The sequence below is a fragment of the Hemitrygon akajei genome, chromosome 1 (genome assembly GCF_048418815.1).
Source record: "Hemitrygon akajei chromosome 1, sHemAka1.3, whole genome shotgun sequence".
NCBI lineage: Eukaryota > Metazoa > Chordata > Chondrichthyes > Myliobatiformes > Dasyatidae > Hemitrygon > Hemitrygon akajei.
In genome coordinates, this window is record NC_133124.1 from 152,693,564 (window position 1) to 152,714,484 (window position 20,921).

The 20,921-nt window shown below is 45.1% G+C and overlaps 1 protein-coding gene across 4 annotated transcripts in view; it reads right to left on the reverse strand.

Annotated features, from left to right (window-relative positions):
• Positions 1 to 1,615: 1,615 nt before the first annotated feature.
• LOC140731478 (arf-GAP with SH3 domain, ANK repeat and PH domain-containing protein 1-like) overlaps positions 1,616 to 20,921 on the reverse strand; it is a 424,608-nt gene continuing 405,302 nt past the window's right edge. For all 4 annotated transcript variants that reach the window (XM_073052979.1, XM_073052971.1, XM_073052959.1 and 1 more), the window contains 3 exons: positions 19,769 to 20,355; positions 14,374 to 14,496; positions 1,616 to 4,282 (listed from right to left, as the gene is read on the reverse strand). In XM_073052979.1, coding sequence (XP_072909080.1) covers positions 4,208 to 4,282; positions 14,374 to 14,496; positions 19,769 to 20,355 — 785 coding nt within the window. In that variant the 3' untranslated portion in view covers positions 1,616 to 4,207. The remainder of the gene's footprint in view (positions 4,283 to 14,373; positions 14,497 to 19,768; positions 20,356 to 20,921) is intronic.

A 20,921-nucleotide genomic window follows, 5' to 3' on the forward strand; every position in this document is an offset into this window, starting at 1 on the left:
ACCTCAACACACAAATCGCATGTTAAGTGATTTATATGACAAACCAAAATGAATTATTTCTTTAAATCATAGAACACTACAGCACAGAAACAGTCCCTTTGATCCTTCTAGTCCGTGCAGTAGTAATCTGCCTAGTCCCAACAAACTGCATCTGACCAGAGCGTCTCTTATGCCTCCCATCAATGTATCTATCCAAACTTTTCTTGTGTTGAAATTGAGCTGCATCGACAGCTCGTTCCACACATTCACCACTTCACGTTTCCCTTTCACCTTTACCTCATGACCTTTAGTTTTACTCTTCAACCTCAGTGGAAAAAGCTTGCTTACATTTACCCTATCATAATTTTTGTACAGTATTATATCTCCCCTCATTCTCCTGTGCTCTAGGGAATAAAGTCCTAATCTGGTTAACCCTTTCCTATAACTCAGGTCCTCAAGTCCTGGCAACATCCTTGTGAATTTTCATTTTAATACATTCCTCTGATAAAAATCGATAAAATGCAATTACATTTTTCACAGAGCTAAAGAGTTAAGCTGTTTTTGTACAACTTTACAAATTGGTAGTTCAACATCAGAAAGAATGGTAGAAACAAAGAAAACCTACAGCACAATACAGGCCATTTGGCCCACAAAGCTGTGCCGAACATGTCATTATCCTATAACTACCTAGGTTTACCCATAGCCCTCTATTCTTCTAAGCTCCATGTACCCATCCAGGAGTCTCTAAAAGACCCTATCGTTTCCATCTCCAGCACCGCTGCCAGCATCCCATTCCACGCACTCATCACTCTCTACGTAAAATGCTTACCCCTGACATCTCCTCTGTACCTTCTTCCAAGCACCTTAAAACTATGCCCTCTTGTGCTAGCCATTTCAGCCCTGTGAAAAAGCCTCTGACCATCCACACGATCAATGCCTCTCATTATCTTGTACAATGGTGTTGGTATAGTTCTTGGAGCCACTTCATAAGTGCAATTTTAAGACAACCCGATACTGTACCATTCAAATATTTGTTTCCAGCATCTGCAGAATCTCGTGCTTTTGTTGAAACCTATTCTGTTCTTCTCCATTAACTGAGTATTGACTATACACTTAATGTTGATTAGTTTTATGGCAATACCACACCAGCAGATTCAGAAACAATTATTACACCTCAACCATCAGTCTTCTGAACCAGCACTGGACAACTTCACTCACTTTAACACTCAGCTGATTCCACAACCGAAGGACTCACTTTCAAAGACACTACAATTTATGTTTTGAATACTATTTATTACTTATTTATCTTTTTGTTGTATTTGCACAATTTCTTGTCTTTTGCACATTGGTTGCTTTTCTGTGTGTAATTTTTTATTGATTCTACTATGTTTCTTTGTATTTAATGTGAATGCCTGTAGGAAAAGTAATCTCACGGTTGTATATAGTGACATATATGTACTTTGATAATAAATTGAAGTTGCCTTTGAAATAATCAGTTTAATGATGATTGATTTTAACGGTTTCCACACAAGCAAAACTGAATTTTGTAAAAGGTGCAGGATACAGCACAAATGGAGGAAGCAGCATTCATCTTAATTAACTACTTTGATGGAAGGAATGAGAGAAAACCACTGCATTCAGTTTGGAACATGTCACAGGATTTTATGTTGCAATATAATATCTGAACACAAACAACGTTTGCTTTTTAAAATATTTTCCTACAGCAATTCTTATACATAATTAAAAAATGAAAATACACGATATGGTAAGCTGTACACCTTTTCATCCAGTAGATTGATAGTACCAGCTGATTTACATTATCTAGTTTTAAGGGAACGTAATCCATGATAAAGGGATACGTTAATGACAAAACTAGAGCAGTTGTTTATCATTCATATAAGTAATCCATGTTACAGTTTGAAAATTAAATAAATCTATTTGAATCATTAACCGCACAATTGTGGCTTTAAGCAGAATGCACGATCAATTCAACTTTCTGAACATACTTAACCATGTAAAAGGATCTAGTGCTTTCCCAACATACATGATGAATAAACTCTTCTCGGGCTTCCAGCTGAGTATAGGTATCAATACAATAGCAATATAAATGTGGTTATAATTGATAACTTACCTGGCTGGAAGCCCAAGAATTTATACTTAATGTTATTACATCTCATTTATGCACAATGGCTTGTACGAAAAGCTTGAGCAAACCAAACTCTGCTAAATGGAACCAGTATCTTTTGTAGTTGTTTGTAATGAACGCATCACATCTACTCTAATTATTGGGGCCAGAAATTTTCATATTGCTGAGGAAAGGGCTGGGGAGAATTGGGACCCAGCCACTTAATCAGTAGACATGAATGTTATTGAGAAATAAATTTTTTTTACTGTCAACAGTTTTAACATAATTCAAGCCCAATGCAGTACCAGGCAAGAAGTCTGGTCTCAGAGTTAACATATCATATTCGGTTGAAGATTTTAATTCCCTTTCATCTATATCTACTTATAAGCATATGTACCTTAAGAATTAAATTACATCCTTTTTAAAGGAAAACAGCTTTCATTTGAAATTGAGATCAACCCAATATTAACTGAATATTTTAAAGAAATAATAAGACCCACCCTTTCTCTTGGAAATACCTGAAATGTAAGCAGACCTCTTGATAATTCTGTATTGTCTTTTGGTCTCTAATACAAGTTGGAATAACTGATTATCAACAATGAATATGAAGGTGTATAGTTCTTAAAGCCATAAGCAACTCAAGATCCACTGTCACTTTGTTCCCAAGCAGTTCAAGATTTGTGCAAATAATGCAATTTATTCTCTATTTCAGAGCACAAGTAACCAGGTTGAAATATGTAGGTATGTTTACAAAGAATGTAAAGTCTCTCATTGGTCTCCCATCCCTAAATGGTTAATTATCTATAACAATAATTGATTGAATACATTCAAGCATAAAGTATATTTCATGTGATGTAACGTGAACAATAGCATTAAATGTCTTTCTTGCAATGAAACACTGTACTTTATGATATACATGTATAATACTTTAAAGGGAGAAGGGAGGGAGATATAATGAACAGATTTTGGAATGGTATCTTCAGCTAACAAAGATCGTACATCATTGATGTACAATTCCAAGTTACGTATGTAAACATATGCAATTTAATATTTAAAACTGATAACTGTACACATTCACCATGTATTGTACAGCTGCTGTCTGCATCATATACCACTTGTAGTTAACACCAATTATTAAGAGCCTCCCCTACACCACTGTTGTTGCAATGTTAAGTATCAGCTTCAAGACACAGAGCACCAAGCCAGGAGGAAATGCCATCCCCTCTTTCCCCCAGGTACTTCAGTAACTTCCAGATCTTACTGTTATAACTTAACTAATACAATTGCAGTGTTGACCATTACAGAATTTAAATGTATTTAACCTAATGAAAGGTTAATTGGGAATGTATGCAGAAGAGGCAGAAATTTTTCAACAACTTGTTAAAATAGCAATCCAAGCACTGCTCTAAAATACTAATAACAAACTTAAAAGTTTTGAATCCCTAATGTTCATGTATTTTCAGTGGATTTGCCAAAAGGCCCTCTTTGAACAATTTAGTTGGTTATCTGATGTAACAGACAATAAATCCTTGCACGGATTTCTTTACATATTGCCTCAAGATGAGGTAAAATAATTTTTAAGTTCCCCAGTCATTCACTCGCAAGTAACTTTGACCACTTACAATTAACACACAATTCCATGAGTACATTAAGAACAGTATGCACAGCATCCATGTTAGAAAGAGAACAAAAATGATCAGTGCAAACTGAAACCTGGCTGTATTCTTAGCAAAACCACTCTATTTTTATTCAGAATACTGAGATGAAATCGAGAATAAAAGCTTATATAGTTAAATAACTAAATGACACTGCTTATGGTTTGATAAGCAGGCAGGAGATATATCCTATCAACAGCATATTAAGTGCTAGATGCCATGGTTGACTGTAGTACACCGAGTAAGGTGCGCCAGATTCCAAGGCTACTATAATACTGGCAAAGGCAAATAACACCGTCTAGATACAGTCACCTCATGAGGTGAGCATAAAAGAACTTTTGATCATTTATGTACAAAGTATGCACATGAATAGGGAAGCTGCGGGTGCTTTACTATATCGAATAGAAGATCCCACTGTTGTGAATGTGATGCTCAAGTTCCTCAATGGTCAGTCAGATAAAATGTGCACGAAAGAGACTGGAAAGACACCACTTCTGTCAGGCTGTCCCTCGATGTAACCAATCTGTCAACATTAGAAATATAAACATTCAATATTGAACCAATTGACATTCAGCTGAATACAAGAAAACACTTTTTCATTTAATATTCACTACGAACGTTAAATCTAAATAAAATGTTTTTTTGCTAGCAATAGTAAGCTTTCACTATTTGCTGCCAATTCTTGTCCAACAAGTGATGACCATCAGTTGTCTTGAGTCTTCCTAAATGAAGCAGTGCATAATTTAGCAAGATGCAAATGTTGCTCAGATATAAATTGTTCTGTATGTAATTAAAAACATTAGAATAATGAGCACTACAGCATAGAGACAGACCCCTCAACCCATCTAGACCATGCCAAACTGTTGCTCTGCCTGGTCCCATCAACCCATACCCTCCAATCCATGTTCTTAACCAAATTTCTCTGAAATGCTGAACTCAAACCCACATCCACCACTGCTGGCAGATAATTCTACACTCTCACCACCTGATTGGTCCTGTTCTCACACGGCTCATCCTCTTGCACTTCACATACTTGTAGAATGCTTTCGGGTTTTCCTTAATCCTGTTCACCAAGGCCTTCTCATGACCCCTTCTGGCTCTCCTAATTCCATTCTTAAGCTCCTTCCTAGCAACCTTGTAATTTTCTAGCGCTCTAACAGTACCTAGTTTCTTGAAACTTCCGTAAGCTATTCTTCTTAACTAGATTTTCTACATACTTTGTACACCATGATTGTTTAACTCTACCATCCTTTCCCTGCCTCAATGGAACATACCTATGCAGAACTCCATGCAAATGTTCCCTGAACATTTGCCACATTCTGCCGTACATTTCCTTGAGAACATCTGCTTCCAAGTTCCTGCCTAACAGCATTATATTTCCCCTTACCACAATTAAACGTTTTCCCAAATTGTCTACCCTCTCTAGCGCTCTGGTGAAGGAGATGGAGTTGTGGTCACTACCTCCAAAATGCTCTGTCACTGAGAGACCTGACTCATGATCACGTTCATTTCCCAGTACCAGATCAAGTACAGCCTCTCCTCTTGTAGGCCTATCTACATATTGCATCAGGATACCTTCCTGAACACACCTAACAAACTCCACCCCATTTAAACGCCTTCCACTAAGGAGATGCCAATCAATATTAGGGAAGTTAAAATCTCTTATCACAACAAGCCTATTATTATTGCACCCTTCCAGAATCTGCCTCCCAATCTGCTCCTCGATATCCCTGTTACTATAGGGGGGGGTCTATAAAAACACCCAGTAGAGTTATTGCCCCTTTCCTGTTCCTGACTTCCACCCACACTGCTTCAGTAGATCATCCCTCCATGACTTCCTCCTTTTCTGCAGTGTGACACTATCTCTGATCAACAGTGCCATGCTCCCACCTCTTTTGCCTCCCTCCCTGTTCTTTTTGAAACATCTAAAGCCTGACACATTCCTGCTCCTGAGACATTCAAGTCTCTGTAATGCCCACAATGTCACAGTTCTACATACTGATCCACATTCCAAGTTCATCCGCTTGCATCAAAGCAGACACATCTCAAACCTTCAGACTGACTGCATCTTTGCTCTAACATCTGCCTATCCTTCCTCACAAGCTTTCTACAAGCTGTCTCTATTTGTGCTCCAACCTCCCCATCCTCTGCCTCTTCACTTCGGTTCCCACCCCCTTGCAAATCTAATTTGAACCCTCCCCAATAGCATTAGCAAACCTCTCTGACAGGATATTGGTCCCCCTTGGATTCAAGTGCAACCCGTTCTCTTTTTACAGGTCACACTTGCCCCTGAAGAGGTCCCAATGATCCAGAAATCTGAATCTCTGCCCCCGCTCTAAACCTTCAAGCCATGCATTTATCCTTCACCTCATTCTATTCCTATACTCACTGTCACGTGGCTCAGGCAGCAATCCCGAGATTACTACCTTTGAGGTCCTGCTTCTCAGCTTCCTTCCTGTATTCTGCTTTCAGGACCTCCACCCTTTTTCGACCTCTGTCGTTGGAAGCATATGCACCATGAGCTCTGGCTGCTCACCCTCCCATTTCACGACAGTGTGGACGTGTTCAGAAACATGACGAACCTTGGCACCTGAGAGGCAAACTACCATCCTTGTTTCTTTTTTGCGTCCACAGAATTGCCTATCTGTCCCCTGGACTATAGAGTCCCCTAATACCACTGTCCTCCTCTTCTGTTCCTGCTATAAGTATCAGCAAAAAGAACTTTATTTCTGCCACCAGTTCTCTCAGCTATCACTGCTTTTGCACACTGGCAATTAGCCAACTAATTTTTATTTTCACTACATGCATAAAATTTTATTTATTTAGAGATACAACACAGTAACAGGCCATTCCACCCCATTGAGCCCTTACAACACTAATACACCCATGTCACTAACTAATCTGCTAACCCATATATCTTTGGAATGTGTGAGGAGACAAGGCACCCAGATGGAAACCTATATGGTCATGGGGAGAACATACAAGCTCCTTAGAGACTGTGGCAGTAACTGAACACGGGCTGTTGGCACCGTAATAGTGTTACACCATCCACTATGCTACCGTACCAACCCTCAGCAGGTCAGGCAGCATCTATGGAGAGAATAAACAGTCAATGCTTCAAGCAGAGACTCGACATCAGGACTAGAAAGGAAGAAGTCAGAAGCTGGAAGAAGAAAGGAAGGAAGGGGAAGGAGAACAATCTGGCAGGTGATAGGTAAGACCAGGTGAGGGGGATGGTGGGGGGGTAGGGGAGGAGGAGTACAAGCTGGCAGGTGATAGGTAAGACCAGGTGAGGGGGATGGTGGGTGGGTAGGGGAGGAGGAGTACAAGCTGGCAGGTGATAGGTAAGACCAGGTGAGGAGGATGGTGGGGGGTAGGGGAGGAGGAGTACAATCTGGCAGTTGATAGATAAGACCAGGTGAGGGGGATGGTGGGGGGGTAGGGGAGGAGGAGTACAATCTGGCAGGTGATAGGTAAGACCAGGTGAGGGGGATGGTGGGTGGGTAGGGGAGGAGGAGTACAATCTGGCAGGTGATAGGTAAGACCAGGTGAGGAGGATGGTGGGTGGGTATGGGAGGAGGAGTACAATCTGGCAGGTGATAGGTAAGACCAGGTGAGGGGGATGGTGGGGGGGTAGGGGAGGAGGAGTACAATCTGGCAGGTGATAGGTAAGACCAGGTGAGGGGGATGGTGGGGGGGTAGGGGAGGAGGAGTACAAGCTGGCAGGTGATAGGTAAGACCAGGTGAGGGGGATGGTGGGGGGGGTAGGGGAGGAGGAGTACAAGCTGGCAGGTGATAGGTAAGACCAGGTGAGGGGGATGGTATGGGGGTAGGGGAGGAGGAGTACAATCTGGCAGGTGATAGGTAAGACCAGGTGAGGGGGATGGTGGGTGGGTAGGGGAGGAGGAGTACAAGCTGGCAGGTGATAGGTAAGACCAGGTGAGGGGGATGGTGGGGGGGTAGGGGAGGAGGAGTACAAGCTGGCAGGTGATAGGTAAGACCAGGTGAGGGGGATGGTGGGTGGGTAGGGGAGGAGGAGTACAAGCTGGCAGGTGATAGGTAAGACCAGGTGAGGGGGATGGTGGGGGGGGTAGGGGAGGAGGAGTACAAGCTGGCAGGTGATAGGTAAGACCAGGTGAGGGGGATGGTGGGGGGGGTAGGGGAGGAGAAGTACAAGCTGGCAGGTGATAGGTAAGACCAGGTGAGGGGGATGGTATGGGGGTAGGGGAGGAGGAGTACAATCTGGCAGGTGATAGGTAAGACCAGGTGAGGGGGATGGTGGGTGGGTAGGGGAGGAGGAGTACAAGCTGGCAGGTGATAGGTAAGACCAGGTGAGGGGGATGGTGGGGGGGTAGGGGAGGAGGAGTACAAGCTGGCAGGTGATAGGTAAGACCAGGTGAGGGGGATGGTGGGTGGGTAGGGGAGGAGGAGTACAAGCTGGCAGGTGATAGGTAAGACCAGGTGAGGGGGATGGTGGGTGGGTAGGGGAGGAGGAGTACAAGCTGGCAGGTGATAGGTAAGACCAGGTGAGGGGAATGGTGGGTGGGTAGGGTAGGAGGAGTACAATCTGGCAGGTGATAGGTAAGACCAGGTGAGGGGGATGGTGGGTGGGTAGGGGAGGAGGAGTACAATCTGGCAGGTGATAGGTAAGACCAGGTGAGGAGGATGGTGGGGGGGTAGGGGAGGAGGAGTACAATCTGGCAGGTGATAGGTAAGACCAGGTGAGGAGGATGGTGGGGGGGTAGGGGAGGAGGAGTACAATCTGGCAGGTGATAGGTAAGACCAGGTGAGGGGGATGGTGGGTGGGTAGGGGAGGAGGAGTACAAGCTGGCAGGTGATAGGTAAGACCAGGTGAGGGGGATGGTGGGGGGGTAGGGGAGGAGGAGTACAATCTGGCAGGTGATAGGTAAGACCAGGTGAGGGGGATGGTGGGTGGGTAGGGGAGGAGGAGTACAATCTGGCAGGTGATAGGTAAGACCAGGTGAGGAGGATGGTGGGTGGGTAGGGGAGGAGGAGTACAAGCTGGCAGGTGATAGGTAAGACCAGGTGAGGGGGATGGTGGGTGGGTAGGGGAGGAGGAGTACAATCTGGCAGGTGATAGGTAAGACCAGGTGAGGGGGATGGTGGGGGGGTAGGGGAGGAGGAGTACAATGTGGCAGGTGATAGGTAAGACCAGGTGAGGGGGATGGTGGGGGGTAGGGGAGGAGGAGTACAATCTGGCAGGTGATAGGTAAGACCAGGTGAGGAGGATGGTGGGGGGGTAGGGGAGGAGGAGTACAATCTGGCAGGTGATAGGTAAGACCAGGTGAGGAGGATGGTGGGGGGGTAGGGGAGGAGGAGTACAAGCTGGCAGGTGATAGGTAAGACCAGGTGAGGGGGATGGTGGGGGGTAGGGGAGGAGGAGTACAAGCTGGCAGGTGATAGGTAAGACCAGGTGAGGGGGATGGTGGGTGGGTAGGGGAGGAGGAGTACAAGCTGGCAGGTGATAGGTAAGACCAGGTGAGGGGGATGGTGGGGGGGTAGGGGAGGAGGAGTACAATCTGGCAGGTGATAGGTAAGACCAGGTGAGGGGGATGGTGGGTGGGTAGGGGAGGAGGAGTACAATCTGGCAGGTGATAGGTAAGACCAGGTGAGGAGGATGGTGGGTGGGTAGGGGAGGAGGAGTACAAGCTGGCAGGTGATAGGTAAGACCAGGTGAGGGGGATGGTGGGTGGGTAGGGGAGGAGGAGTACAATCTGGCAGGTGATAGGTAAGACCAGGTGAGGGGGATGGTGGGGGGTAGGGGAGGAGGAGTACAATGTGGCAGGTGATAGGTAAGACCAGGTGAGGGGGATGGTGGGGGGTAGGGGAGGAGGAGTACAATCTGGCAGGTGATAGGTAAGACCAGGTGAGGGGGATGGTGGGGGGGTAGGGGAGGAGGAGTACAAGCTGGCAGGTGATAGGTAAGACCAGGTGAGGAGGATGGTGGGTGGGTAGGGGAGGAGGAGTACAAGCTGGCAGGTGATAGGTAAGACCAGGTGAGGGGGATGGTGGGTGGGTAGGGGAGGAGGAGTACAATCTGGCAGGTGATAGGTAAGACCAGGTGAGGGGGATGGTGGGGGGTAGGGGAGGAGGAGTACAATCTGGCAGGTGATAGGTAAGACCAGGTGAGGAGGATGGTGGGGGGGGTAGGGGAGGAGGAGTACAAGCTGGCAGGTGATAGGTAAGACCAGGTGAGGGGGATGGTGGGGGGGTAGGGGAGGAGGAGTACAAGCTGGCAGGTGATAGGTAAGACCAGGTGAGGAGGATGGTGGGTGGGTAGGGGAGGAGGAGTACAAGCTGGCAGGTGATAGGTAAGACCAGGTGAGGGGGATGGTGGGTGGGTAGGGGAGGAGGAGTACAATCTGGCAGGTGATAGGTAAGACCAGGTGAGGGGGATGGTGGGGGGTAGGGGAGGAGGAGTACAAGCTGGCAGGTGATAGGTAAGACCAGGTGAGGGGGATGGTGGGTGGGTAGGGGAGGAGGAGTACAATCTGGCAGGTGATAGGTAAGACCAGGTGAGGGGGATGGTGGGGGGGTAGGGGAGGAGGAGTACAAGCTGGCAGGTGATAGGTAAGACCAGGTGAGGGGGATGGTGGGGGGGTAGGGGAGGAGGAGTACAAGCTGGCAGGTGATAGGTAAGACCAGGTGAGGGGGATGGTGGGTGGGTAGGGGAGGAGGAGTACAATCTGGCAGGTGATAGGTAAGACCAGGTGAGGGGGATGGTGGGGGGTAGGGGAGGAGGAGTACAATGTGGCAGGTGATAGGTAAGACCAGGTGAGGGGGATGGTGGGGGGTAGGGGAGGAGGAGTACAATCTGGCAGGTGATAGGTAAGACCAGGTGAGGGGGATGGTGGGGGGGTAGGGGAGGAGGAGTACAATCTGGCAGGTGATAGGTAAGACCAGGTGAGGGGGATGGTGGGTGGGTAGGGGAGGAGGAGTACAATCTGGCAGGTGATAGGTAAGACCAGGTGAGGGGGATGGTGGGGGGTAGGGGAGGAGGAGTACAATCTGGCAGGTGATAGGTAAGACCAGGTGAGGAGGATGGTGGGGGGTAGGGGAGGAGGAGTACAAGCTGGCAGGTGATAGAAAAGACCAGGTGAGGAGGATGGTGGGTGGGTAGGGGAGGAGGAGTACAATCTGGCAGGTGATAGGTAAGACCAGGTGAGGGGGATGGTGGGGGGGGGGGGGTAGGGGAGGAGGAGTACAATCTGGCAGGTGATAGGTAAGACCAGGTGAGGGGGATGGTGGGTGGGTAGGGGAGGAGGAGTACAAGCTGGCAGGTGATAGGTAAGACCAGGTGAGGGGGATGGTGGGGGGGTAGGGGAGGAGGAGTACAATCTGGCAGGTGATAGGTAAGACCAGGTGAGAAGGATGGTGGGTGGGTAGGGGAGGAGGAGTACAATCTGGCAGGTGATAGGTAAGACCAGGTGAGGGGGATGGTGGGTGGGTAGGGGAGGAGGAGTACAAGCTGGCAGGTGATAGGTAAGACCAGGTGAGAAGGATGGTGGGTGGGTAGGGGAGGAGGAGTACGATCTGGCAGGTGATAGGTAAGACCAGGTGAGGATAATTAGTAAGGATGTCAAAGGTTAGGGAGAGGGATAATAAATCAGCCATGATAAATTGGTGGAGCAGACTCGATAGATTGAATGGCCTAATTCTGCTCCAATGGGGACAATGGAGGAATTCAACCTGAGAGAAGGTTACTGGCAGATGGTATTGGGAGGGTCGCTCTTTGTGGTGAGCTGCCGAGGGTATTGCTAGTAACACATAAAATGCTGGGGGTACTTGTAGCGGTGGCTCAGAGTCAGCAACATCGAACCCAGCATAAATACAAATGAGCTCATCTGGGACAGAGGCCACGATGTTGGCAACACCACAACATTTGGCTTTGAAGTCTGCGATGGTATGCAGTGCTCGCCACAAGTCGCGTGTGCTATTTGTTGTGAATCTTGACTCAGTCTTCTCCCTATATTATTGTTTTGCAGCCTTGATAGCTTTGTGCAGATCATAGCTGCTTTTCTTGAGCTCTAGTTGATCACCAGCGATGTAAGCACGATGTCGTGCTACAAGTGCTGCTTGCACAGAACTACTGATCCAGGGTTTCCGGTTTGGGAAGACCCTGACTGACTTCTGGGGGATAACATCGTCCATGTTGTGGAGTAAGTGAAATTACAGTGGTATGAGAGAAGAGTTGGCTGAAGTAAATGGGAAGGAGCTGCTGGCAGGGATGACAGCAGAGCAGCAATGGTGTGTGTTTCTGGGAAAAATGAGGAAGGTGCAGGACATGTGTATTCCAAAAATGGAGAAATACTCAAACGGTAAAATAATACAACCATGGCTGACAAAGGACGTCAAAGATATTGTAAAAGCAAAAGAAAGGGCATACAACAAAGCAAAAATTAGTGGGAAGACAGAGGAGTGGGAAGTTTTTAAAAACCTACAGAGAGCAACTTAAAAAATCATTAAAGCGGAAAAGATTAAATATGAAAGCCAGCTAGCAAATAATACCAAAGCGGATAGTAAAAGTTTTTTCAAGAATGTTAAAAATAAAAGAGAGTGTGGATATAGGACCACAAGAAAATAAGGCAGGAGAAATAATAATGAGGGACAAGGTGAACTAAATGAGTATTTTGCATCAGTTTTCAATGTGGAAGACGCTAGCAGTATGCCAGATGTTGTACTGTGTGAAGGAAGAGAAGTGGGTGCAGTTACTGTCACAATAGAGAAGGTGCTCAAAAAGCTGAGAGACCTAAAGGTACATAAGTCACCCGACCCAGACAAACTGCACCCTAGGGTTCTGAAAGAGGTAGCGTTAGAGATTGTGGTGGCATTAGAAGTGATCTTTCAAAGATCAGTGAACGCTGGCATGGTGCCAAAGGACTGGAAAATTTCAAATGTCACTCCACTCTTTAATAAAGGAGGAAGGCAGCAGAAAGGAAATTATAAGCTAGTTAGCCTGACCTCACTGGTGGGACAGATGTTAGAGTCAATTGTTAAGGATGAGGTGATGGAGTACTTGGCGACACAGGACAAGACAATACAAAGTCAGCATGGTTTCCTTCAGGGAAAATCCTGCCTGACGAACCTGTTGGAATTCTTTGAGAAGACTACAAGTAGGATAGATAAAGGGGACGCTGTGGATATTGTATGTTTGGATTTTCAGAAGGCCTTTGACAAGGTGCCACACATGAGGCTGCTTATCAAGTTAAGAGCCCATGGTATACAGGAAAGTTACTGGCATGGTTAGAGTATTGGCCTATTGGTAGGAGACAGCGAGTGGGAAGAAAAGGAACCCTTTCTGGTTGGCTGCCAGTGACTAGTGCTGTTACACAGGGGTCGGTATTGGGACCGATTCTTTTTATGCTGTATATCAATGATTTAGGTGATGGAATAGATGGTTTTGTTGCCAAGTTTGCAGATGATACAAAGATTGGTGGAGGGGCAGGTAGTGTTGAGGAAACAGGCAGGCAGTAGAAGACCTTTGACAGTTTAGGAGAATGGGCAAGAAAGTGGCAAATGAAATACAATGTTGGAAAATGCACGGTCATGCACTTTGGTAGTAGAAATGAATGTGCAGACTATTTTCTGAACAGAGAGAAAATCCAAAAATCTGAGATGTAAAGGACTTAGGAGCCCTTGTGCAGAACATCCTAAAGGTAAACTTGAAGGTTGAGGCGGTGGGGAGGAAGGCAAATGCAATGTTAGTACTCATTTCAAGAGGTCTAGAATACAAGAGCAGGGATGTGATGCTGAGGCTTTGTAAGGCACTGGTGGGGCCTCATCTTGAGTATTGTGAACAATTTTGGCTCCTAATCTAAGAAAATAAGTGCTGACATTGGAGAGGGCTCAGACGAGGTTCACAAGGATTATCATTTTAGGAATATTTGATGGCTCTAGGTCTGTACTCGCTGGAACATAGAAGGATGAGGGGGGATCTTATTGAATCCTTTCAAATGTTGAGGAGTGTCCATTTAAAACAGAGATGCCGAGAACTTGAGAAATTTACCACCACAGACAGCTGTAGAGGCTGTTGGGTATATTTAAGGTGGAGCTTGATAGGTTGTTGTTTGGACACGGCATCAAAAGTTATGGGGAAACAGCCAGGGAATGGGGCTGAGGAGGGGAGAAAAGGATTGAATGCTGGAGCAGACTCGATGGGCCAAATTCTGCTCCTGCGTCTTATGGTCTTATAAATCACAGTGTGACAGCAAAGATTGACAAAGATAAAGAGATTTTTAAAGATTAGATATTTATCGTATGTACATCAGAACATACAGTGAAACGTGTCATTTGTGTCAGGACCAACATAGTTCACAGCTGCAAGTGTAACTAAGCTTCCGACACCAACATAGCATGCCCACAACTTACTAACCTTTACCCGTATGTCTTTGGAATGTGGGAGGAAACCGGAGCACCCATAGGAAATTCACACAGTGAGAATGTACAAGTACCTTACAGACTGTAGTGGGAATCAGACCTGGATCACTGGTGTTGGAAAGCATTACACTACCATACAGTTACCTCCATTTCAAATTCCCAATGAACAAAGAATAAAAGCTCAATATTGCAAAACTATTGCTCTTAAATACTTACCCACCATTCCTGGTCTTCTTCACCAGTTACAACTATTACCTCTCCCTCAATAAATGTAAGTTCATCATCATTATCTGCCTGGCAGTCATATATGGTTTTCACTCTTCGGATTTTATTCTTTGCCTACAAAAGCAAGGCGTGATTATTGTAAATATATGAGTGCCCTTCTGTTATAGAGTACAATTACAGTATTTCTTCAACATTTAAATACAGCAAATAGTGATGGCACTACTTCGATGCTATGTCCCGCAGAATTCTGAAATAATACAAACATTGTTGCCTCATTATAGTAAGGACGTGCAAGCTTTAGAGAGGTTGCAGAGATTTACCAAGATGTTGCCTGGTATTATGCCATGTTTTATGAGGATAGGTTGAGTGACCCAGTGCTTTCTCTGAAATGAAGGAGGGTAAGAAGGGACTTTGCTTGAGATGTACAAAATGATAAGAGGTATAGATCAAGTGGCGAGCCAGTGTCTTTCTCCCAGGGCAGTAATAATCTTAGAGTGGATTATAATGTTGGCACAGCATCAAGGGCCGGTGCTGTGCTATAATGATCTACAGTCGGCCCTCCTTATCCGCGAATTCAACCAACTACGAATCGCGAAAACCCGGAAGTGCTCTTCCAGCCCTTGTTGTTTGAGCACGTACAGACGTTTTTTTCTTGTCATTATTCCCTAAACAATGCAGTATAACTACTATTTTACATAGCATTTACATTATATTAGGTATTATAAGTAATCTAGAGATGATTTAAAGTATACGGGAGGATGTGCGTGGGTTATTGTGGATCGGGATCGAAAAAAATCGGAAGTTCTCTTACTCAGTAAGTCAGAACAGGTACATCTGGTATTATTTAGTGTCAGTTAGTCAAATGTTTGTCTTAGTATATAGTCTATATTTTACCTTTCTATGCATATAAAACACTTAAGAACCTATGTTTCAGCGCTGGGCTGGGGAACTTCTTCCCGAGTTCGATCCAGTGACAGACCGCTATCGAGTGCACTCTCCACCATGTCGGGTTGATGCGGGGATCAAAAACCCAAAACCCAAAAATTAAACCACTGCGTTGCTTAGTAATAATTGTAGCTTTCATCGGGGCAGGGCCTTTCTCACTTTATCCATTAAAATTGTTCCGATCGTTGACCGACTGTAGCCTAACGCTTTTCCAATGACTGATGGTGCTTCACCTCTTTCCGATCACTTTATTATTTCCACTTTATTTTCAATCGCGATCGTGATTTTCTTCGTGAACAGAAACACTGCGGATTCAGATCTCTGCCGCTGGGTCCTAATGTCCAGCGCAGTGAGACAGGTTGAATAAGGGACTTGAGTATCCGTGAGTTTTGGTATCCACGAGGGGTCCTGGAACCAATCCCTCGCGGCTGTATTTGCAAATGAATTCAATTGCACAAGATAGAAATCTGAAATAAAACAGGAGGTATAGGGGCAGGTTGTGGCATCATTGAGACTCTATGGAAGTAGGCTACTTGCTGATGGGATTGTCTCTACCTTCTGCCACAAGATCCTTGACCTATCTTGTGTGGCCTGTTGTTGACATATCAAAGACTCTAGTAATGGATTGACTTCACCTCTTGGAAAATTTATTCAAAGCAGCCATAAACAGGTTAGCCTGATGTTCACTATTGGAAAATTTTCTGAATTAAGGAGGTAGCAGCAGAAAGTCATAACCTGATCAAGCAGTGTCAGCACGATGGAAACTATATCTGTTAAGTTTATTATGGTTCTTTAAGTGTACCATCACTGCATGAGTTGCATGTATTCAGGACAAAGGAATGGGCAGGAAAAATCATTGTGAACACTACCCACCCAGCAAACTGCCTTTCTAAAAGCATCCTTCTAGAAAGTACTGTAGGGCTATTAAAACAAAAACTGCACAACATCTTAAAAGTTTCTGCTCCATGTAGGTAATTAATTAATTTAGTGATGCTTTTTTTTTTGCTAGTGAGGGAGGGGGGATTGTCTGTTTTTGTGGATGGTTGCCGCGAAGAAAAAGTATTTTAGAATGTATATTGTATACATTTCTCTGACATTAAATGTACCTTTAAGACCTCTGAGTGGTCTTTCTGACCACACTGCCCCAGCAACCCCACAACCTAATCACTGGTCAATTTACAATGACCAATTAATTTACCCGGCATATCTTTAAACTGTGGGAGGAAACCAGAGCACCTGGGGAAAATGCATGCATTCCATGGGGAGATGTACCAGAGACTCCTTATAAAATCGTGCCAGAATTGAATTCCAGAACTTTTTAAGCTATAATAGTGTTGCACGAATCGCTACACCACTGTGTTACTCGATTGGTTGATCTAATCAACCATTTGAGTTAGTTCCCTCATCACTGCACTGTAAATACGTGCTGATATTTACGTGTAGCACCCTGGTTAAGGACATGTTTTGTTGTATGTCTACCGCTATGCTGTTAGGTATTTTAGCAGTTTTCTGCTAAAGCAGTATGTTCAGTTAGTTAAACTTCATAGACTAGTGTTTTGGCTTCGGCTGATATCAAGGATCTGTTTGCTCAACATGGGAATGTTGTGTCAGCCAATTGGGTTTATCTGGTGATGTGCTGTAACATTCTGTCCAGTCGGATGCTGAGAGAGCTGGGCGGGAAAAGATTTCTTAAGGACAGGGTTCTGGCTTTGTGTCTCTGGTTGGCGGGAGGAGCAGAGTGGAGCACAAGCGAAGATGCTCAAAGGACAGACCCCACTGTAAGAAGTGCTTCGTCAGACAAATGGATCCAAGCAGGAAGTGCCAGTACTCCATTGGTTCGAAATGGTCTTCAAGGGAAGGCAGAACTATGGCTGGTGTCTTTCACACAGAATGTGGGTTCAGCATGTAAGTAATCAAAGCAAAGCACCTGACTACCCCAAAAACGAGCCCCAACATTTATGTGCACATTTAGACTGGTTTAACCGCATTGGGCACTTTCCCCCCCCCCCCCCCGCCCCCCACCGTTTGTTCAAGTTGAAATTTCTGTAAAAATACTTCCACTGTAATTCTATGCCAATGTACAATCGGTTATTTCCTGGTGAATGATAACTTTGCACGGGGCAGTGTTTACACAGCTTTCACCATAATTTTTGTTCCTTTATTGGAACATTCCAACTTTCCTGTTTGGTTGAACCCGAACCATACTGACCCTAAACGTGTGCGTTTATTGAAAGTGGCCTTCTCACCATTACCCATCCAATACTGAGTCACGTGAGTGCTAGCCGGAGTTAGGTAACGAGCCAAGTTTGCTATGAGCAATGGTGAAAGGGTTACATATATTTTAATGCACATTTTATTGCATGTTTGTACTTTAACCTCTAACTTTATTTTAATATAATTCTTCATTCTTTAAAATTGTTGAATGTTGTATTTTGTTACATGTTGTGCCAATGCACCACAACAAATTCCTAATACTTGTCAATGTGTATGGCAAATAAAGTTAATCCACTTGAGAGAAGAAATCATTTATATCAGACTTAAGAGGATATCCCTTTGTTCTGAGTGTAATGTATTTAAAGATCACCTCTCACACAAATAGATAGGATGATAAAGTATATGGCATGCTTGTATTTGTTGGGCCATGGAGCGTAAAAGTAAGAAAACCACATTTGTAGCTGTTGTGTTCGATATTGAGGGAGAGTACAGAGCACACTAGGATGCCAGCCTTGCAGGATATTCACCTGAACTGAATTGACAATGTTGCTTGTACAATATGTGAACACCACCCATGTGGGAGTAGCTAACTGAGTGGCAAAGGAGTGAACCATTAACTACCACAACAGTTGTTAAATAAAATTTTAGTTAGGTACACTTGGAATTCTGTGTGCAATTCTGGTTGTCCCATTACAGGAAGCACGTGGAGGCTTTGATAATGGAGCAGAAGATGTTTACAGGATGCCATATGGATTAGAGTTGTGACACCACCATCAACAATGCCTATCGTGCTATTCCACACCCTCACTTCCGGAAGTCTGATCACCTGGCTGTACTTCTACTCCCTGAGTAGAGGCAGAGACTGAAGACTGCTGCACTGGTAATGAGGACAAAGAAGGTTTGGACAAGGGAAGCACAAGGAGCGCCTACAGGACTGCTTTGAATCGGTGGAGTGGACTGTATTCAGGGATTCATCTTTGAATCTGGATGAGTATGCTGCAGTTGTTACCGACTTCATTAAAACCTGTGTGGATGAGTGTGTGCCTACAAAGACTTACTGTACATTCCCAAACCAAAAGCCATGGATGAACCAGGAGGTACGTCATCTGCTGAAGGCCAGATCTGTGGCATTCAAGTTTGGCAACCCAGGCCTGTACCGGAAAACCAGGCGTGATTTGTGGAGGGTATTTCAAGGGCGAAGAGACAATTTCGAACCAGGTTGGAGGTGATGTCGGATGCATGGCAACTCTGGCAGGGTCTGCAAGACATTACTTCCCACAAAGCAAAACCCAATGGTATGACTGGCAGCGATACTTCACTACCAGATGAACTCAATGCCTTCTATGCTGGCTTTGAAAGGGAGAACACAACTACAGCTGTGAAGATCCCTGCTGTACCTGATGACCCTGTGATCTCCGTCTCAGAGGCCAATGTTAGACTGTCTTTAAAGAGAATGAACCTCGCAAGGCAGAAGGTCCCGATGGAGTACCTGGTAAGGCTCTGAAAACCTGGGCCAACCGTCTAGCAGGAGTATTCAAGGACATTTTCAACCTCTCACTGCTACGGGTGCAAGTTCCCACTTGCTTCAAAAAGGCAACAACTATACCAGTGCCAAAGGAGAATAATGTGGGCTGCCTTAGTGACTATCGCCTGGTAGCACTCACATCGACAGTGATGAAATACTTTGAGAGGGTGGTTACAGGAAGGTGTAACGGGTGAACATTCCTTCTTCACCTTTCCTGCTTATCCCCTCCCTGCTTCCCATCCCCCACCCCTTGATCTTTCCTCTGATTGGTTTTTCACCTGGCACCTACCAGCCTTCCCCCACCTTCTTTATAGGGCCCCTGCCCCCTCCTTCTTCAGTCCTGCCGAAGGGTCTCGGCCTGAAATGTTGACTGTTCGTTTCCACGGATGCTGCCCAACCTGCTAAGTTCCTTCAGCTTGTTTGTACGTGTTAATATTTTCAATAGGTTTCAATAGGTACATTTAATGTCAGAGAAATGTATACAATATACATCCTGAAATTCTTTTCCCAGTTATTGAGAGAAAAGCTATTATCTACAGTAAATGGAAGCCTAAGACTCAAGAATAAAAGTATGGAGTTCTCAGAAGTACTGCAACATAATTATTTTTCCACATCAACATGACTGAGGTACTTTTTTGTACAAAGTAATTTTTAAAAAATGTAATCAAACTTCATAATGGGGAGAAGAGATGCAAAACTTACTGTATTTATCTTTCGTGGCAGAGGTACAGGAGTCTCGGGCAAACTGGACAACGTATCATTCATATCATCAATTGGCTGTTTCTGTGGCGTGTCTCCAGTAAGTGGTTTTGGAGAAATCTCTTCAGCCTGAGGTTTCTGGGCTGCCTCCCCAGACTGGTGCTTTTGGAGGACGTCTACATGGGGTTTTTGTGGGATGTCTCCTGATTGTGGTTTTGGTGGCAGGTCTTTGGGCTTCTGGGGCAGGTCCCCGGGAGGCGGCTTCTGGGGCAGGTCCCCGGGAGGCGGCTTCTGGGGCAGGTCCCCGGGAGGCGGCTTCTGGGGCAGTTCCCCGGGAGGCGGCTTCTGGGGCAGGTCCCCTGTATGTGACGGCTTCTGGGGCAGGTCCCCTGTATGTGACGGCTTCTGGGGCAGTTCCCCGGGAGGCGGCTTCTGGGGCAGGTCCCCTGTATGTGACGGCTTCTGGGGCAGGTCCCCTGTATGTGACGGCTTCTGGGGCAACTCCCCTGTATGTGACGGTTTCTGGAAGGTCTCTGTACTGGACTTATCGACTGAACTGTGATGAACACTATCAATCTTTCTCAGGGACACTAGCAATAAAGATGAATGTAGTCGTTAGTTAGGTGATCAAAATCTTGATTGTAATTTAAAAAATAAGCAATAAATAAACCCTTTCATTCAGCAAATACCACCAAATATACAGTTAAGGATCTCACTTCACAAAAACCAGAAATGTAGTAAGAGATACAAAAAAAAATTACCTGGTGCTTTAAACCTGAAATACAAGATCCTTATTTTAACACACACATTCCATTTTATTTGATGTTTCTCAAGCTTTCATTCAACAGAAATGGGGATTTTCATTGTCTCTCAATATCCCATGACAGTAATCCAACCATTCACCATCTGTTACCTAATATTCCCAACAAGGTCTGCTGTCTTATGAGAGAGGTGGTATACTGCATCCGGTGCTCCCGATGTGGCCTTTTATATATTGGTTAGACCCAACGCAAACTGGGAGACCATTTCGCTGAACACCTACACTCTGTCCGCCAGAGAAAGCAGGATCTCCCAGTGGCCACACATTTTAATTCCACGTCCCATTCCCATTCTGATATATCTATCCATGGTCCCCTCTACTATCAAGATGAAGCCA